The sequence below is a fragment of the Podarcis raffonei genome, chromosome 5 (assembly GCF_027172205.1).
Source record: "Podarcis raffonei isolate rPodRaf1 chromosome 5, rPodRaf1.pri, whole genome shotgun sequence".
Lineage (NCBI taxonomy): Eukaryota > Metazoa > Chordata > Lepidosauria > Squamata > Lacertidae > Podarcis > Podarcis raffonei.
Window position 1 is genome coordinate 68,019,623 of NC_070606.1, and position 13,326 is coordinate 68,032,948.

General features: G+C 40.2%; 1 protein-coding gene across 3 annotated transcripts in view; it reads right to left on the reverse strand.

Annotated features, from left to right (window-relative positions):
* CAB39 (calcium binding protein 39) overlaps window positions 1-13,326 on the reverse strand; it is a 46,932-nt gene that overhangs the window by 8,705 nt on the left and 24,901 nt on the right. For all 3 annotated transcript variants that reach the window (XM_053389963.1, XM_053389965.1, XM_053389964.1), the window contains exons 2-4: window positions 12,229-12,384; window positions 4,987-5,151; window positions 609-727 (exon numbers count right to left, since the gene is read on the reverse strand). In XM_053389963.1, coding sequence (XP_053245938.1) covers window positions 609-727; window positions 4,987-5,151; window positions 12,229-12,342 — 398 coding nt within the window. In that variant the 5' untranslated portion in view covers window positions 12,343-12,384. The remainder of the gene's footprint in view (window positions 1-608; window positions 728-4,986; window positions 5,152-12,228; window positions 12,385-13,326) is intronic.

The following is a 13,326-nucleotide window of genomic DNA, read 5'->3' on the forward strand; positions in this document are numbered from 1 at the left end:
AAAAGGTTAGCCACCTCTATGCTAAGCCAAACCATGCCTTAAGTCACAGCAGTGGGGACCAGAAGAGTAGAAAAATGGCTGCAATCTCCTTTTCAGTAGCCTACACATTTGCGATAAACCATGGTATGGCTTAGCATTAAGTGTGAACCAGGTCAAATACAACTGAGGAAAGAAGGGAAGGCACCAAATGCAAGAACAAAAGGGGAGATGATCTCAAAGGAACACAGGAGGTGATTTGCTGTCCAATGTGTTTTAAGTATTAGTTACTCCCTTGGAAGAGTAATGATTCAGTTCATTCAAAGAGAAACCAAACATGGAATTCATATCCTTTATGAACGCGTGAGCTTCAAAAAGTGTCTCCCTTGCCCTTTAAGGTCTCTTCCACATACAGTCAGCAGTCACTTTCATAATTTTGGTTGAATTTTTCTAGCAAAGACCTATGACCATGCAAGCAACTTCAGCCATCTGTTTTTCACAGCTCAGTTCGACTTCCAATCACCGATAGCGTACCTGACTGAAGAGAGCAGGAGAAAGGGGGCGGGGGGTGACCTAGTCTTAAGCTGAAAGTACAGCAGTTTATGTTTGTTTATACAACATACTATACACACCCTTTTAACAGCATGAACAGTATATTTTGCTGAGTGCAGATGTATTCGACTGTGGGGGTTCTTGTACCAATTTGTCTCCTCAGAATGTTGTTGAATATCTGAGCCACATCCTTTTTGCCCTGCAAAAAAACACAAGCCATACAGCATAGAGAATCAGTGGTGAATATAAAAAGGGATAACATGAAGAGACCATAACTTCATGCCTTTAAAGCTGCAAACTGAATTGTCCAAGTCTTGCACTTATTATTGCCCAAGAATTCCCAAAACATTTGCTATTGCGATGCCAATTTTAATATATAAAGCACAGAGCACAGTTTAACCAATGACACAAGTTTAGGAGTTATGGTTTTATTTAGAATAAAATTTATCACAGTTATACATATCACTGGTTGCTGCTAGGAATCCCCCTTATCCAGTCATGATTTGTGTACTTTAAGAATGAAACCAAACTACCATACCTGAAGTTTCCATCCCATGTGAAGTTTGACTTCATCTGTGACACACTCTTAGCAGGTAAACTTCATGTTCTGAATTGACTATTAGGCATTTGAAAATGGAACAGTATCTTGTTTCATGTACCTCAAGATGAGTTACACTTGTATTCAAGACTACTCCTTTCTTTATATCAATTTCCTTAGAAGAGTTTATTCATTTGCTTGTAGTTAGTAGATATTACTACAAGCAGCAGGAAAAAAGGCCACAAGCAATGCCTTAAAACATTTATCTAGGAAGATCATGTTGTTGACAGGGTTTCTTTGCTAGTTCAAGGTGGTTTAAACATACAGTCTTCCAGATGTTGTTGAACTACAATTCCCATTAGCATCAGCCAACATGGCCAATGGTGAGGGATGATGGAAGCTTTTACAGCAGGGGGCCAGTCTATTTTCCCTCAGACCTTGTGGGGGGCTTGACTATATTTTGGGGGGAAATATGAATGAATTCTTATGCCCCACAAATAACGCAGAGATGCATTTTAAATAAAAGCACACATTCTACTCATGTAAAAACACGCTAATTCCCGGACAGTCTGTGGGCCGGATTGAGAAGGTGATTGGGCTGGATCCGGTCCCCGGACCTTAGTTTGCCTACCCATGCAGTAGTTCAACAACACCTGGAGGCAGTGTGTTGGCTACCTTCACTTTCAATGTTACTCTGAGTATATGGGAGCCATTTTACTGTGAGCAGCTCCCGTGCAGCTGAGGTAACAGCCATGAGTCTCAAACAATATGGGTGAGAACAATCACATGGGCTCAAACTGAAGAAATGGCATCCAGCCAAGGAAGAAGTGCTGTTTTATCATGGAAAGAGACCCATGCCACCAGTAGCTGTCTGTAAACATTATCCACACCAAATGGAAGCTGCAAAGGGGGTGGTGGTGCTTGAAGTTTTCTACCCACCCACCTGCACGAATAGTTGGATGTTGAGCTGCTGAATATAAATGCTAAGTATTTAAAAGACAAATGATTTTCTAAATTCCAATTCCATTGTAAGCTGGCCCAAAGCAGCACCAGAGCTCTTTGTTCCGGCAATGAGTAGGACAGTGTTTCTGGAAGCGGCCTCACCCAAACCCCACGTATCACAACAGTCAAGCGTCATTCACCAGCTCAGCCAATTTTGCCTAGGGTCTCATTATTCTTTCCGGACTTGCCATTAGTAACAGTATTTCCTTGTTAGCCGCATAATGAACTTGGTGATGGTTCACAATAATACACAATTACATCATTGTTTGAACTATTTACCACTTCCAATGATGTAACTTTGTCACTATGATGATAAACACACGTCCTTCGTGGGCAGAGGTGAAGACTAAAAGCTACTAGTACTGGCCCAAGCAGAAGAAGGCATTTAACAAACAGTTTTCAGGAGAAACCAAGAAAAAAAATTACTCCAGTAGTTGAAGTAACTCCCTGGGGGCATTTGTTTTAATAGATATGCAAGGTAATTTGTGGTCCACACACAACACCCTGAAGATCTGTCTGCCCACAAACCACTGGACATCTATTGAAGAAGAGTAAATGCACACCTCAAACCTAGAACACCTAATATCCCTTCCATAAGCAAACAATACATCTGGAAAGTAATTATGTTTATTATTAGTAGACTGGGTGAGAGCCAACAAGCTGAAACTCATTGCAGGTAAGATTGAGGCACTGTTAGTGGATGGATGGGAGGTGGTCTGCCCTTGATGCGGTTACACTGCCTCTGAAGGACCAAGTATGCAGCTTAGGGGTACTTCTGGATCCATTTGTATCACAGGAGGTTTAGACCACCTTGGTGGTGCAAAGTGCTTTCCAACAGTTTGGCTGGTGGCCCAGCTGCACACCTATCTGGACAGGGATAGCCTAACTTCTGTTGTCTATGCTCTGCTAACCTCTAGATTAAATGACTGCAATGCGCTATATGTGGCGCTGCCTGTGAAAACAGTTCAGAAACTTCAGAGGGTGCAGAATTCAGCAGCAAAATGGTCTGAGCATGTAACGCCAATTCTGGCCTGACAGCATTGGCCTCCAATTGGTTTCAAGGTCCAATTCTAAGTGATGGTTTTGACCTATAAAGCCTTAAACGGCTCAGGACTGCATCTCCCCATATGAACAGACCCTGACACTGTGATCATCATCTGAGGTCCTTATCTGTTTGCCTCCTCCATGAGATGTCTGGGGAGTAGGAACACAATAATGTGCCTTTTCTGCAGTAGCTCCCGGTTTCTGAACACACTCTTTCCCCAGGTAGGCATGCCAGGCAAAATCATTCCTCTCTGACCATGCCATGGGCTGATTAAACAATCTATGGCCTTAAAATAATAATAATAATAATAATAATAAAATAATAATAATAATAATAATAATAATAATAATAATAATGTTTTGAATTTTGTGTTTTTATTTTGTATTTTTGTATTGTAAACTGCCCTTTGGAATATAAATTTAATAAAAACAATTTATATCCCACCTTTTCCTCAGAACCTGGACTAAAGGGGGACTTACAAAAATTAAAATGAAACAACAAACAAACAAAAACTCTTGCTAAGCTAGATCAGAGTTTCTCAGTAAGCATATATGGAAAAGGCAACTTCAAAGGAGACAGTACAAAAATAACTGGTTAAAAGAATGAATGTAGTTTAAGAAAGCCATTTGTTTAAAGAGAAATAAGGTTTTTTAGCATATGAGTGTTTTCTAGAACTTTATACAATGTAATTTCGACTTTAAAATTTTCCTTAACAGATCACAAGGATCTAGTTTTATAAGACATCACAGTGGCTTTGTGGACTTCCTGGTTTATCTATTCTGGAATGCACCTCCAAGGGGAAAATATCATTCATAACAGTGTCAGGTAAGACAATAAGCAGAAGAGACCAGAGAGAGTTGACATTCCAAAGTAAATTCATCATACCAGGATCCATTGAAAGGACAAACAGCTCTGTTTCACAGAGAATTAAAAGGAATTCTCTGTATATTACTTCTTGGAATAGCAGAAGCCTTTATCCAATTTACATTCATGCACTATTCAGATAATCAAAATGACAACAAAGTTGTCACCTCAGTACCAATAAGCATAGCTAACGTGCCTTGAGCAAGTTCACCAAAATCTAGCAATCCTTTGCAGCCACAAAGGTTCCAAATGCACACATGCAGATACACCACCTGCAGGGCTTCTGTTGCAATGCCATTAAAAAAGGAGCCATTTTGCTCAAGTGAAACATTACAATGCACACACAGCTTCTCCTTTCACAGAAATTACTGCTGAAATTTCACTCTCTCCAGATCACCAGGCTCAATATTACCTCTCCGCAAAAGTCTGCAGGCATGTGATGAGCTGGGTGTCCCCCTCCCTCTACAAAATTTGTCTCATTTAGAATCATGAATTTCAGGCTTTGCATAGACATCTGGTTGGACACTGTGAAAACAGTATCCTGAACTAGATAAGTAAGGCTCTTCTGATGTTCTTCTGAATCCTACCAATCACATAGCATATTTTCCCATCCCTGATCTAGGGCAGCAGCAAAAATTAGTAGGAGTGGATCCACAAAACTGTGGTTGAGGAGATCATGACCCAGGATGCCTTGAGCGGTTTTACTTCCCTTTGAACATGAGGGATCCTGTGTGCTTTACCTTTCCAGGACTAGGAGTCAAACTGCAGTAATAGGTTGGGTATAAAATGTGCTATGACAATATAGTTCTTTTGATGTTACAGTCAAACAACTGTCTAAGTTCTAAAAGTTCCTTAATAATTAATAAATCCAGAAATTTTATGTGTGAGCATATATTCTCCATCACTTTCCAAAATACAGATTAGGAAGCTCTCTTTGGGGAACATGGTTTTCTAAAGCAACATGAATTTGAAACTGAAGCTGCAATGAGTCTGTGTAACATTTTCTTACCTCAAAATCAATGAGTTGTAGGTCAGCTACTAGGGTGCTAAGAAGACCACTGTTGTATAGCTCCTGAGCAAGCTGAGCAACAGCTTCTGTCTGAGGCTCCTTTTCATTTGTGCCATACAAGATTTCTTTCATGGCAACTAAATTTTTGGAAACTTCTTCAGTAGCCTGAGCAAGGAAAAACATAAAAGCTGTAATTGTTTCAAAAGCCAAAACCAAGCTACTCATTAGTATGTGCTTGAGCACCAAAACATGCAACAGATATCAAAATGAACAATGAACATCAACACATATTTCACTGATAAAATTACAGCCCCAACTTCTGTCCACCTATGCATACCTACCTCCTGGTTATACACTGAAAGAATAAAATTATTCCTAATTGGTTAAGTGGTGTTTGTTATGTGCTGAAAACACAGAGAGCTTCAGATGGCTAAATGCAATACATTTTTTAAATACACAATTTCACTGGTGTAGTTCAGCCAGATCACAAAATCCTGGGGTGGTGATGAGAGTTCAGTGTGCCACATTCCCACAACCAGGGGAGAGTGACTAAGCTACAGAATAATTGGTAATCCCATGACACTCTACAATGGGGGGGGGGGGAATTGGGACGATTTAGTTGGGGTGGGGGAAGCTAGCTGTCATCTGAACATATTCCACAAAAGGACCAAGAATGCCATACTTTAGCTGAAAGTCAAGGATGTTAACACACTGAATAAAGGTTAGAGAGGGGGGGGGGGTCAGAATGCTAGCAAGGTCTGTTCTATGACTAAGTAAATATTTACTGCACCAAGAGCAATTATATATGCCACAAACCAGCACAGTGGCAGTTTAAAAATAAAGCTGAGGTAAACCAAGAAGCTGGAAATAGATCAACATACACAAAATTGTCCAGAGATAGCCTAACACAAAGTGGCATGCTGAAGAACAAAAAAAAACCCCTAATATTATTTCCTCACTCCTACATTATTGGAAGTAAAATCCACACCATGCAGGGAAGACATCTAAAACCTAAGGATGTTGATTGTTTTTCCAAACTCACCCAATAAACCACCATTGCCAAATTTACCTGCAATCAGTATCACAAGAAAATGCCACCCTAAATGAATAGGTGAAACATGCCGCCTTCCAAGGCCATCTGTTTGAGGAGAGCAGAGATGTGCCAGTAGGGACAGCTTGCAAGTGAGAGAAAGGGCTTTCCAACCTCTCACTATTTATAATGGCATCATTTCATCAAGAAACATGGAATTTGAGGTGTTCTCTGTTCCTAGAACTCAATCAGCAAGCAGAACTTTTTTTCAGCTAGAACTTGCCAGAACTCAGTTCCGGCACCTCTCAGGTGGATGACATTGCCATCTTAAGAGAAAAAGGGAGGTGTTCATGGTGAGTTCTGGGACCTCTTTTTCTATAATAATAGTTCTAGGTAGAGAAAACTATTCATTCCATGCTCCCTAGGAGGAAGTGATATACCTGAGGATATTTAGGAGAATCATTTCCTTCATGCTGATTAATCACTCTCTCTTCTAAAAAACAACAACACACACAAAAACAAAAAACAAGGCTTGTTTGCTATGGAAGGGGGAAGTTGTGGAAGAAATGTCTTTCTGAGCTCAAAAATAGGAAGAGTTCAATACTGAACTGTTCCAAAAGTCAAATACCCACAGTATTTTTAAGCCATGAGATCATCAGCCTTTCCAGAAACTCAAAACAGGAGTTGATCTGGTCAAAAGGATTTCTGATACAGCAGGGAGGCTGCCAATGAGTAGGAAATTGCAACTCACGTTTGAAAAGATTTAGTGCACACTTACATATGCTGTCAGCATCAAATTGGTTAAGAGGAAGTAGGATTAATGATCTGGCATTTCCTATTGTTTCAACAGGTTCTTTGGCATAACATGAAAAACAGCTGTTAAAGACCATAAGCAGTGCTATATTAAGCAGGAAAAACAGGTATTTAAGAAACTGTCAAATCCCTCTTGCCTGCTCTGTTACAAATAGCAATCAGTTCTACAGGCTGCACATTCTTGCTTTCCAGCCCCAATTGGGACCAGGGCTGTTTAATGCACAGGGGTTATAAACGGGAACTTTGTGAGCACTGCAGGGTGGAGAGCATTTGGTCTCTATTCAATCAAAAATGCTTAGCTTACAGAAGGGTTGTTCAACCTCTTGCCAGGTAAATAGTAGTTTTGAGATCACTGCAAATCTGAAGTAGTTCCGTTGCATATGTGCATGTCAATGTGCAGGCTTGCACACTGCACAGAAGATATGCACATATATAGAGAATCCTAAACTGAACAATTCGTGAGAGTTTCAGTGCTACAAACTTCTGCAATACACATTCACTGAGGTCAGTGGGGAGGCAACAATATGCTACTGTGGACTCTGGTGAGAAGAAGAATGGGGTAACACCAAACAGCTGCTCATTTGTTATTTTGAGTAATTATTGTACCCCTTGAGTAAAAAACTGGAAGCTGTGTGTATCAACCATATAGGAAAGAGAGAACTTTTAAAAATTTGAAGCCACAATCTCTACCACATGTTACTTTCCAGTGACATTTTTCTTGTGACACCTAAGCTAATAAATAATTCTTATGGAAAATGCTAACAATAATAATAACAATAATAACAATAATAACAACAATAACAACAACAACAACAACAACAACAATAATAATAATAATAATAATAATAATAATAATAATAATAATAATAATATACTGCACTACACCTGCAGGTCTCGGGGTGGTTCACAGGATAAAATCACAATATAAAAACACAAAATATATAATCAAAATAAAAACAGAAACCACCGAATAACACCCCCACCAAAAACCCACGCATTTTAAAAGGGCACTGGATGACAATAAACCAAAGGTCTGGTTAAAGAGAAACGTTTTTGCCTTGCACCTACGGATGTATAATGAAGGCGCCAGGTGAACCTCCCTGGGAAGAGCATTCCACAAGTGGGGAGCCACTGAAAAAAGTCCTGTTCTTGTGTTGCCAGCCTCCAGACCTCTCATGGAGGAAGCACACGAAGAAGGGCCTCAGAAGATTGTACATGAAATCTTTAAGTGCATTTGTGTATCACATTTCACATATTAAGGCGTATCTAAAATGTGAAACAGAATGCCCTTCTTTATAAAAGAAATGAAAGGAAGCTTAAGAGGCAGCATATCAGGTAGTGTGGTAGACGGTACCATTTATAAAACACAACACAACCATGAAGATTGGTTTAACAGGACTGTTTCCTTAACATGATCCTCCATAAAATGTATGATTTACATCTGTTTCAAAACTTTAAACATGGTATCCATCTTCTCAATAGCATAGCTTATTTCTAAGAGTCGTACTTTAAATACACTGAAGATTAGATCATATTTTGCCAATTGAGAAGAGAGGAAAAATTGTAGTGAGAAGAGTTACAGCTTCTTTAGAAATAGAAGGAACTGTGTAGTTAGCTTAATTCTTTTCCACAGCAGCTTCTGCCACCCGGACAAATAAGTCCATATCGTTTTTTGGATTCCCAAGGCAGCAGCTAGAAAGATCAAGCTCCTTGCAGCCAGAAAGGAACGGCACAACACTCTCCCCACCATTACTAATTAAAATTCCAGGTGGAACAATAGTTATCCTATTGTGAAGAGCATAAACAACCAATGGACTAAACCCTTGCCTGAATCTGAATGCCTAATTCCCACAGTGATTTTAGTTCTGGTTCCAGAAGCAAGTGACATCAGCTTCAAGATAATTTAATTTGCTCCAACCACCCAAGAGATAAAACAATTAGCCGCCACTAGGGTAGTAACTTTCATCCAACGGCTTCACAGGGTAAACTCCAAGAAGTTAAGAGCACTAGGGAATAGGCACATTATAAAGGGAAATGCCATTCATGTTTATACTTGCATGGCTATATTAACACCAGTCTTTTAATTTCTTGCAGTATGTGCATCCCCAACCCCCAATACTACTTATAAGAGGCATATTATTTTGTAGGGTGTTACAATTTCTTTTTGCAGGCACAATCTGCAGTGCTATGTGGGCAACAAAGTTCCACACATTCTGTTGTGCAAACCAGAGCCACATTTCCCTGTAGATTTGGAAGTATAGAACACCACAACAAGGTGTAGAAAAGTGGAATTTTAGGCTTATAAACTGTACTGGTTGACTGACTGAAAACTAACCTGCGCGTGAACATTGCTGTGTAAATATTTTCCTACAACATCCCAGAAAACAGTTATTTAACCAACTGGGCCACATTTAAAAGCCTTCTAAAGCAAACAAATTAAAATAAAACTAACAGTTCAGCCCATAATTATGTGACAGGACTGCAGATTGGGCTGTGATTGCTAAAAGGCTGGTCTCTGATGTGCCTTTTTAATTCTGCATTTTAAAAATAGCTTTTCCAACCCATCCTCAATGATTGACCACAAATTATTTAAAGTTTGCTTTGATTTACTATCAGCCTTCCCCAACATGGTGCCCTCCAAATGTTTTGGACTATAATTCCCAACACCCTTACCACTAACATGCCAGCTGGGACTAATGGAGTTGGGAGTCTAACATCTGGTCGGGGAAGGCTAATTTACAGGAATATAAGAAACGTATATGCCTTTTGTCTTTGTCCATGGAGTTTTCTTGGCAGGGATACTGGAGTGGCTTGCCGGTTCCTGCTCCAGGTGGATCACATTTGGTCAAAACTCTCCACTATGACCTGTCCATCTTGGGTGGCCCTGAACGGCATAGCTCATAGCTTCTCCGAGTTATTCAAGCCCCGTCGCCACGGCAAGGCAGTGATCCATGAAGGGGCCATAAAGAAGGCTGATCGCCAAAGAATTGATGCTTTTGAATTATGGTGCTGGAGGAGACTATTGAGAGTCCCATGGACTGCAGAAGATCAAACGCATCCATTCTTAAGGAAATTAGCCCTGAGTGCTCACTGGAAGATCGTGAAGCTGAGGCTCCAATACTTTGGCCACCTCATGAGAAGACTCCCTGGAAAAGACCCTGATGTTGGGAAAGATTGAGGGCACAAGGAGAAGGGGACGACAGAGGACGAGATGGTTGGACAGTGTTCTCGAAGCTACAAACATGAGTCTGACCAAACTGCGGGAGACAGTGGAAGACAGAAGTGCCTGGCGTGCTCTGGTCCATGGGGTCACGAAGAGTCGGACACGACTAAACGACTAAACAACAACAAGAAACATATGCTGGGAGTCCTAAACCCTTAGGAGCTGATTTTTTGAGGGGGTGCTGGGGGGGGGAGTTCCATTGGTGGAAGCATAAGTCCATTGTACAAATGGGTGTGCATGTGTCACATCCATGTGTACTCTCTCACACAAAAGCACACCAGAAATTGTTTTGAAGATGAAATGGCAAAATAAGTAAAGGGGCGAAACAAAGGGCCAAAAAAAGACCCCAACTTCACCATATTTTTCAGTTCATAGATTCCTCAAGTGTCCTGTCAGGTGATCAGTGGGTGATCATTTCAACACCTGTGGAACTTGGTCAAAACTTGTTTGAAACATGCCCGCCATGGAAAAATAGATGCAAATTAAGCAATAAACTTGGGTTTTCAAAAGTGACTCTGGAGGCAGCTTAGCTTGCATTTCAGAACAATTATAACAACCTTTAGTATAACTGAGACCTCCTTTTCCATTTAATGCCATTTTGTTTTTTCCAGCTTTTACAAATGTGCCTTTCCCCCAAAATTAATTTCTGTCTTCATGAAATTATGCTCCCTTTTAAGTACACTGGTACCTCAGGTTACATACGCTTCAGGTTACAGACTCCGCTAACCCAGAAATATTACCTCGGGTTAAGTACTTTGCTTCAGGTTGAGAACAAAAATCGTGCCCCAGCGATGCAGCAGCAGCAGGAGGCCCCATTAGCTAAAGTGGTGCTTCAGTTTAAGAACAGTTTCAGGTTAAGTACAGACCTCCGGTACAAATTAAGTACTTAACCTGAGGTACCACTGTATATTAAAACATCACCATCATCATTCTTATTTCTGCCATCCCCCCTTATCCCCTCCCCAACAAAAAAGCAGTGCTTCATTTGATATACTTCTATAGCTGCTACATTTTCTGTGCCACTCCTTCCAGAACAGTTACTTAATTCCTGCATGCATCCGCCATTGGCACCCCAGTTCTCTACAATTGCCTGAATATATACTACTTCCTCTCCCCTGGTGCAACTGGGCTCCAAGCTGTCCAGATCTTGACTCCTTTGACTCTGGGAAATGTTAAATGTGACTCTTTATGCTTATTACCAAAGAGACTTTTGGTCCTCCCATGTTCCTAGTTGGTGTCCCCAAGTTGGTCTTCAAAAAGTTGTGACATACAGCTAATTTCAAAGTAATGTTTCCTCTGATTCAGTCATCCGGCATGGGAGTATTTCTGGCTTAAGCACCTGTTTCAAAACTATCTGTCCATCTCTCCAAGGGAGACACAATGAATTTATTATTATTTATTATTTTTGCAGTGGGGGTGGATAAGACACTACTTATATTTGAAGTTAACTGAAAATGTTTTGGAGAGAAATCTTACATCCCTTAACTATGCTATAACTAGTTTCTCCTCTGCATCAGTGAGACTATGGGTATTTTTCAGCAACTGAATATACATATTTACAAACCGGGTTGTGAAGATCCATGTTTCAGCCATTCCTTTAACTGTTGCACAGACTAAAGACTTCTAAGTTTTTCAAGTACTGCATTCAACATAAGGGAGAAACTTCAGACTAACACTTGCACTAAGCAATTTCAAGAACATTTATGCTGAGATGTCCTATAGTCTGGTGGCTTGAGAAGATGACTACACCCATCAAAGTTGTTAATAGACACTTACATCTCATACTGGTGGGCAATCTCAAGCGACTGATTACTGAGTAGTGGGTCCGAGATAGGAAAGAATGAGGTGAGAATACAGGCTAGGCTCAGGAAAGAGTAGGTTTGAGATGGCATGATGGTAGTAGTGACAGAAAATAAATTAGTGTAGGTTGGAAACAGCATCAGCACTGGGGAGTTGTCCATGTCCACATAGGCTGCTTACAAAGATTTGAAGCATTTGGGTGCCAGCATCAACAAAGAGGAACGGTAATGGGTTCCTGGAAGCGTTACTTTAGAAAAGGGAGAGAAGACACAAGCTCTCTACAAAACTAATACATAGCCAGTACATTATTCTCCTGCATGAAGAGCACATATTTGTATTAAAACAGATCCCCAAAGAAGCAAATGCAAAAACATACCTTTTCTACTTTCTTGTCAGAAATATCTTGCTTTTCTAGCACTGCCATACTCTCCTTCAGATTCTTCACTATGTCTGCAGGAGACTTGTGTGATTTGCCAAAAGGAAATGGCATGGTTGCAACCTAAGCACGCCTCTTCTTCTACAATTCCTTCACCTGTAAAAACGTTTAAAAGAGAGAGTCTGTAGTTAGGAGCAATAAAACAAAGCTTAGGACCACTTAGCCTAAGCAAGAAGGCACCACAATTGAACAAGACTTTACAGTGCTTTCTACTACTTCCTATTATCATCTCACTTTTTTTAGCAAGAAACTTTGCAACTTGTATTCAGAGTCAAAATCCTGTTCCTGAGCCCCTCATGTCTGCCTCTGACACTGCTGTGAGGAGGTCAGAAGTATCTGCTTCCATTTTAGACAAAGTGCAGGTTCTTGTGATGTATAAACCCAAGACAAACTGTAATTAGTGGAAGCAAGCCAAGTTCATATCATAGTTTATGAAAATGGCTCATTTTTGCTAACAATAGTGAAAATTAGTGAGTTTTTGGTCTGCGGCTAATAAAAAATGGAGCCACTTTGAAACTTTTCATTGCCATTGGGCCACAGGAGAGGCAGAATGTAGCCTTGTTGGAAGCCTGTCCTGGTAAAACTAAACTGTCGTGTGTATGTAATTACAAATGATAAAAAGAGATCTAACCATGCAGAGGAAACATTCTCTTATCCTTTGGCCCCCACACTGAAGTTAACAGTACTCATATGGGATCTCAGTGCACAACTGAACTCCACAGAGATTAGGATCAGTTTATTTTTACATTGTATTTTTCCAGTAGTTCTATGATGAATACTCTATGGTTTCAAAAAGGCTCCAACTCTCATTAGTAGTTTGGTCAACAACCTCTGATACAAGTAACACAAGCCATCTGTAGGTAAAGTGCTTGAAGTACAGACCTGAAGGTATTTAAAATATGAGTAGCATTCTGTAACTCAGTAAACCTTTTCAAGCAATATTTACAGTTTACTTATTCAAATACAAAACAGGTAACAACAAATGCTTTAGCAGCCTAGCCATCAAATATGTATGTGCTAATTAATAAATGTTTCCTT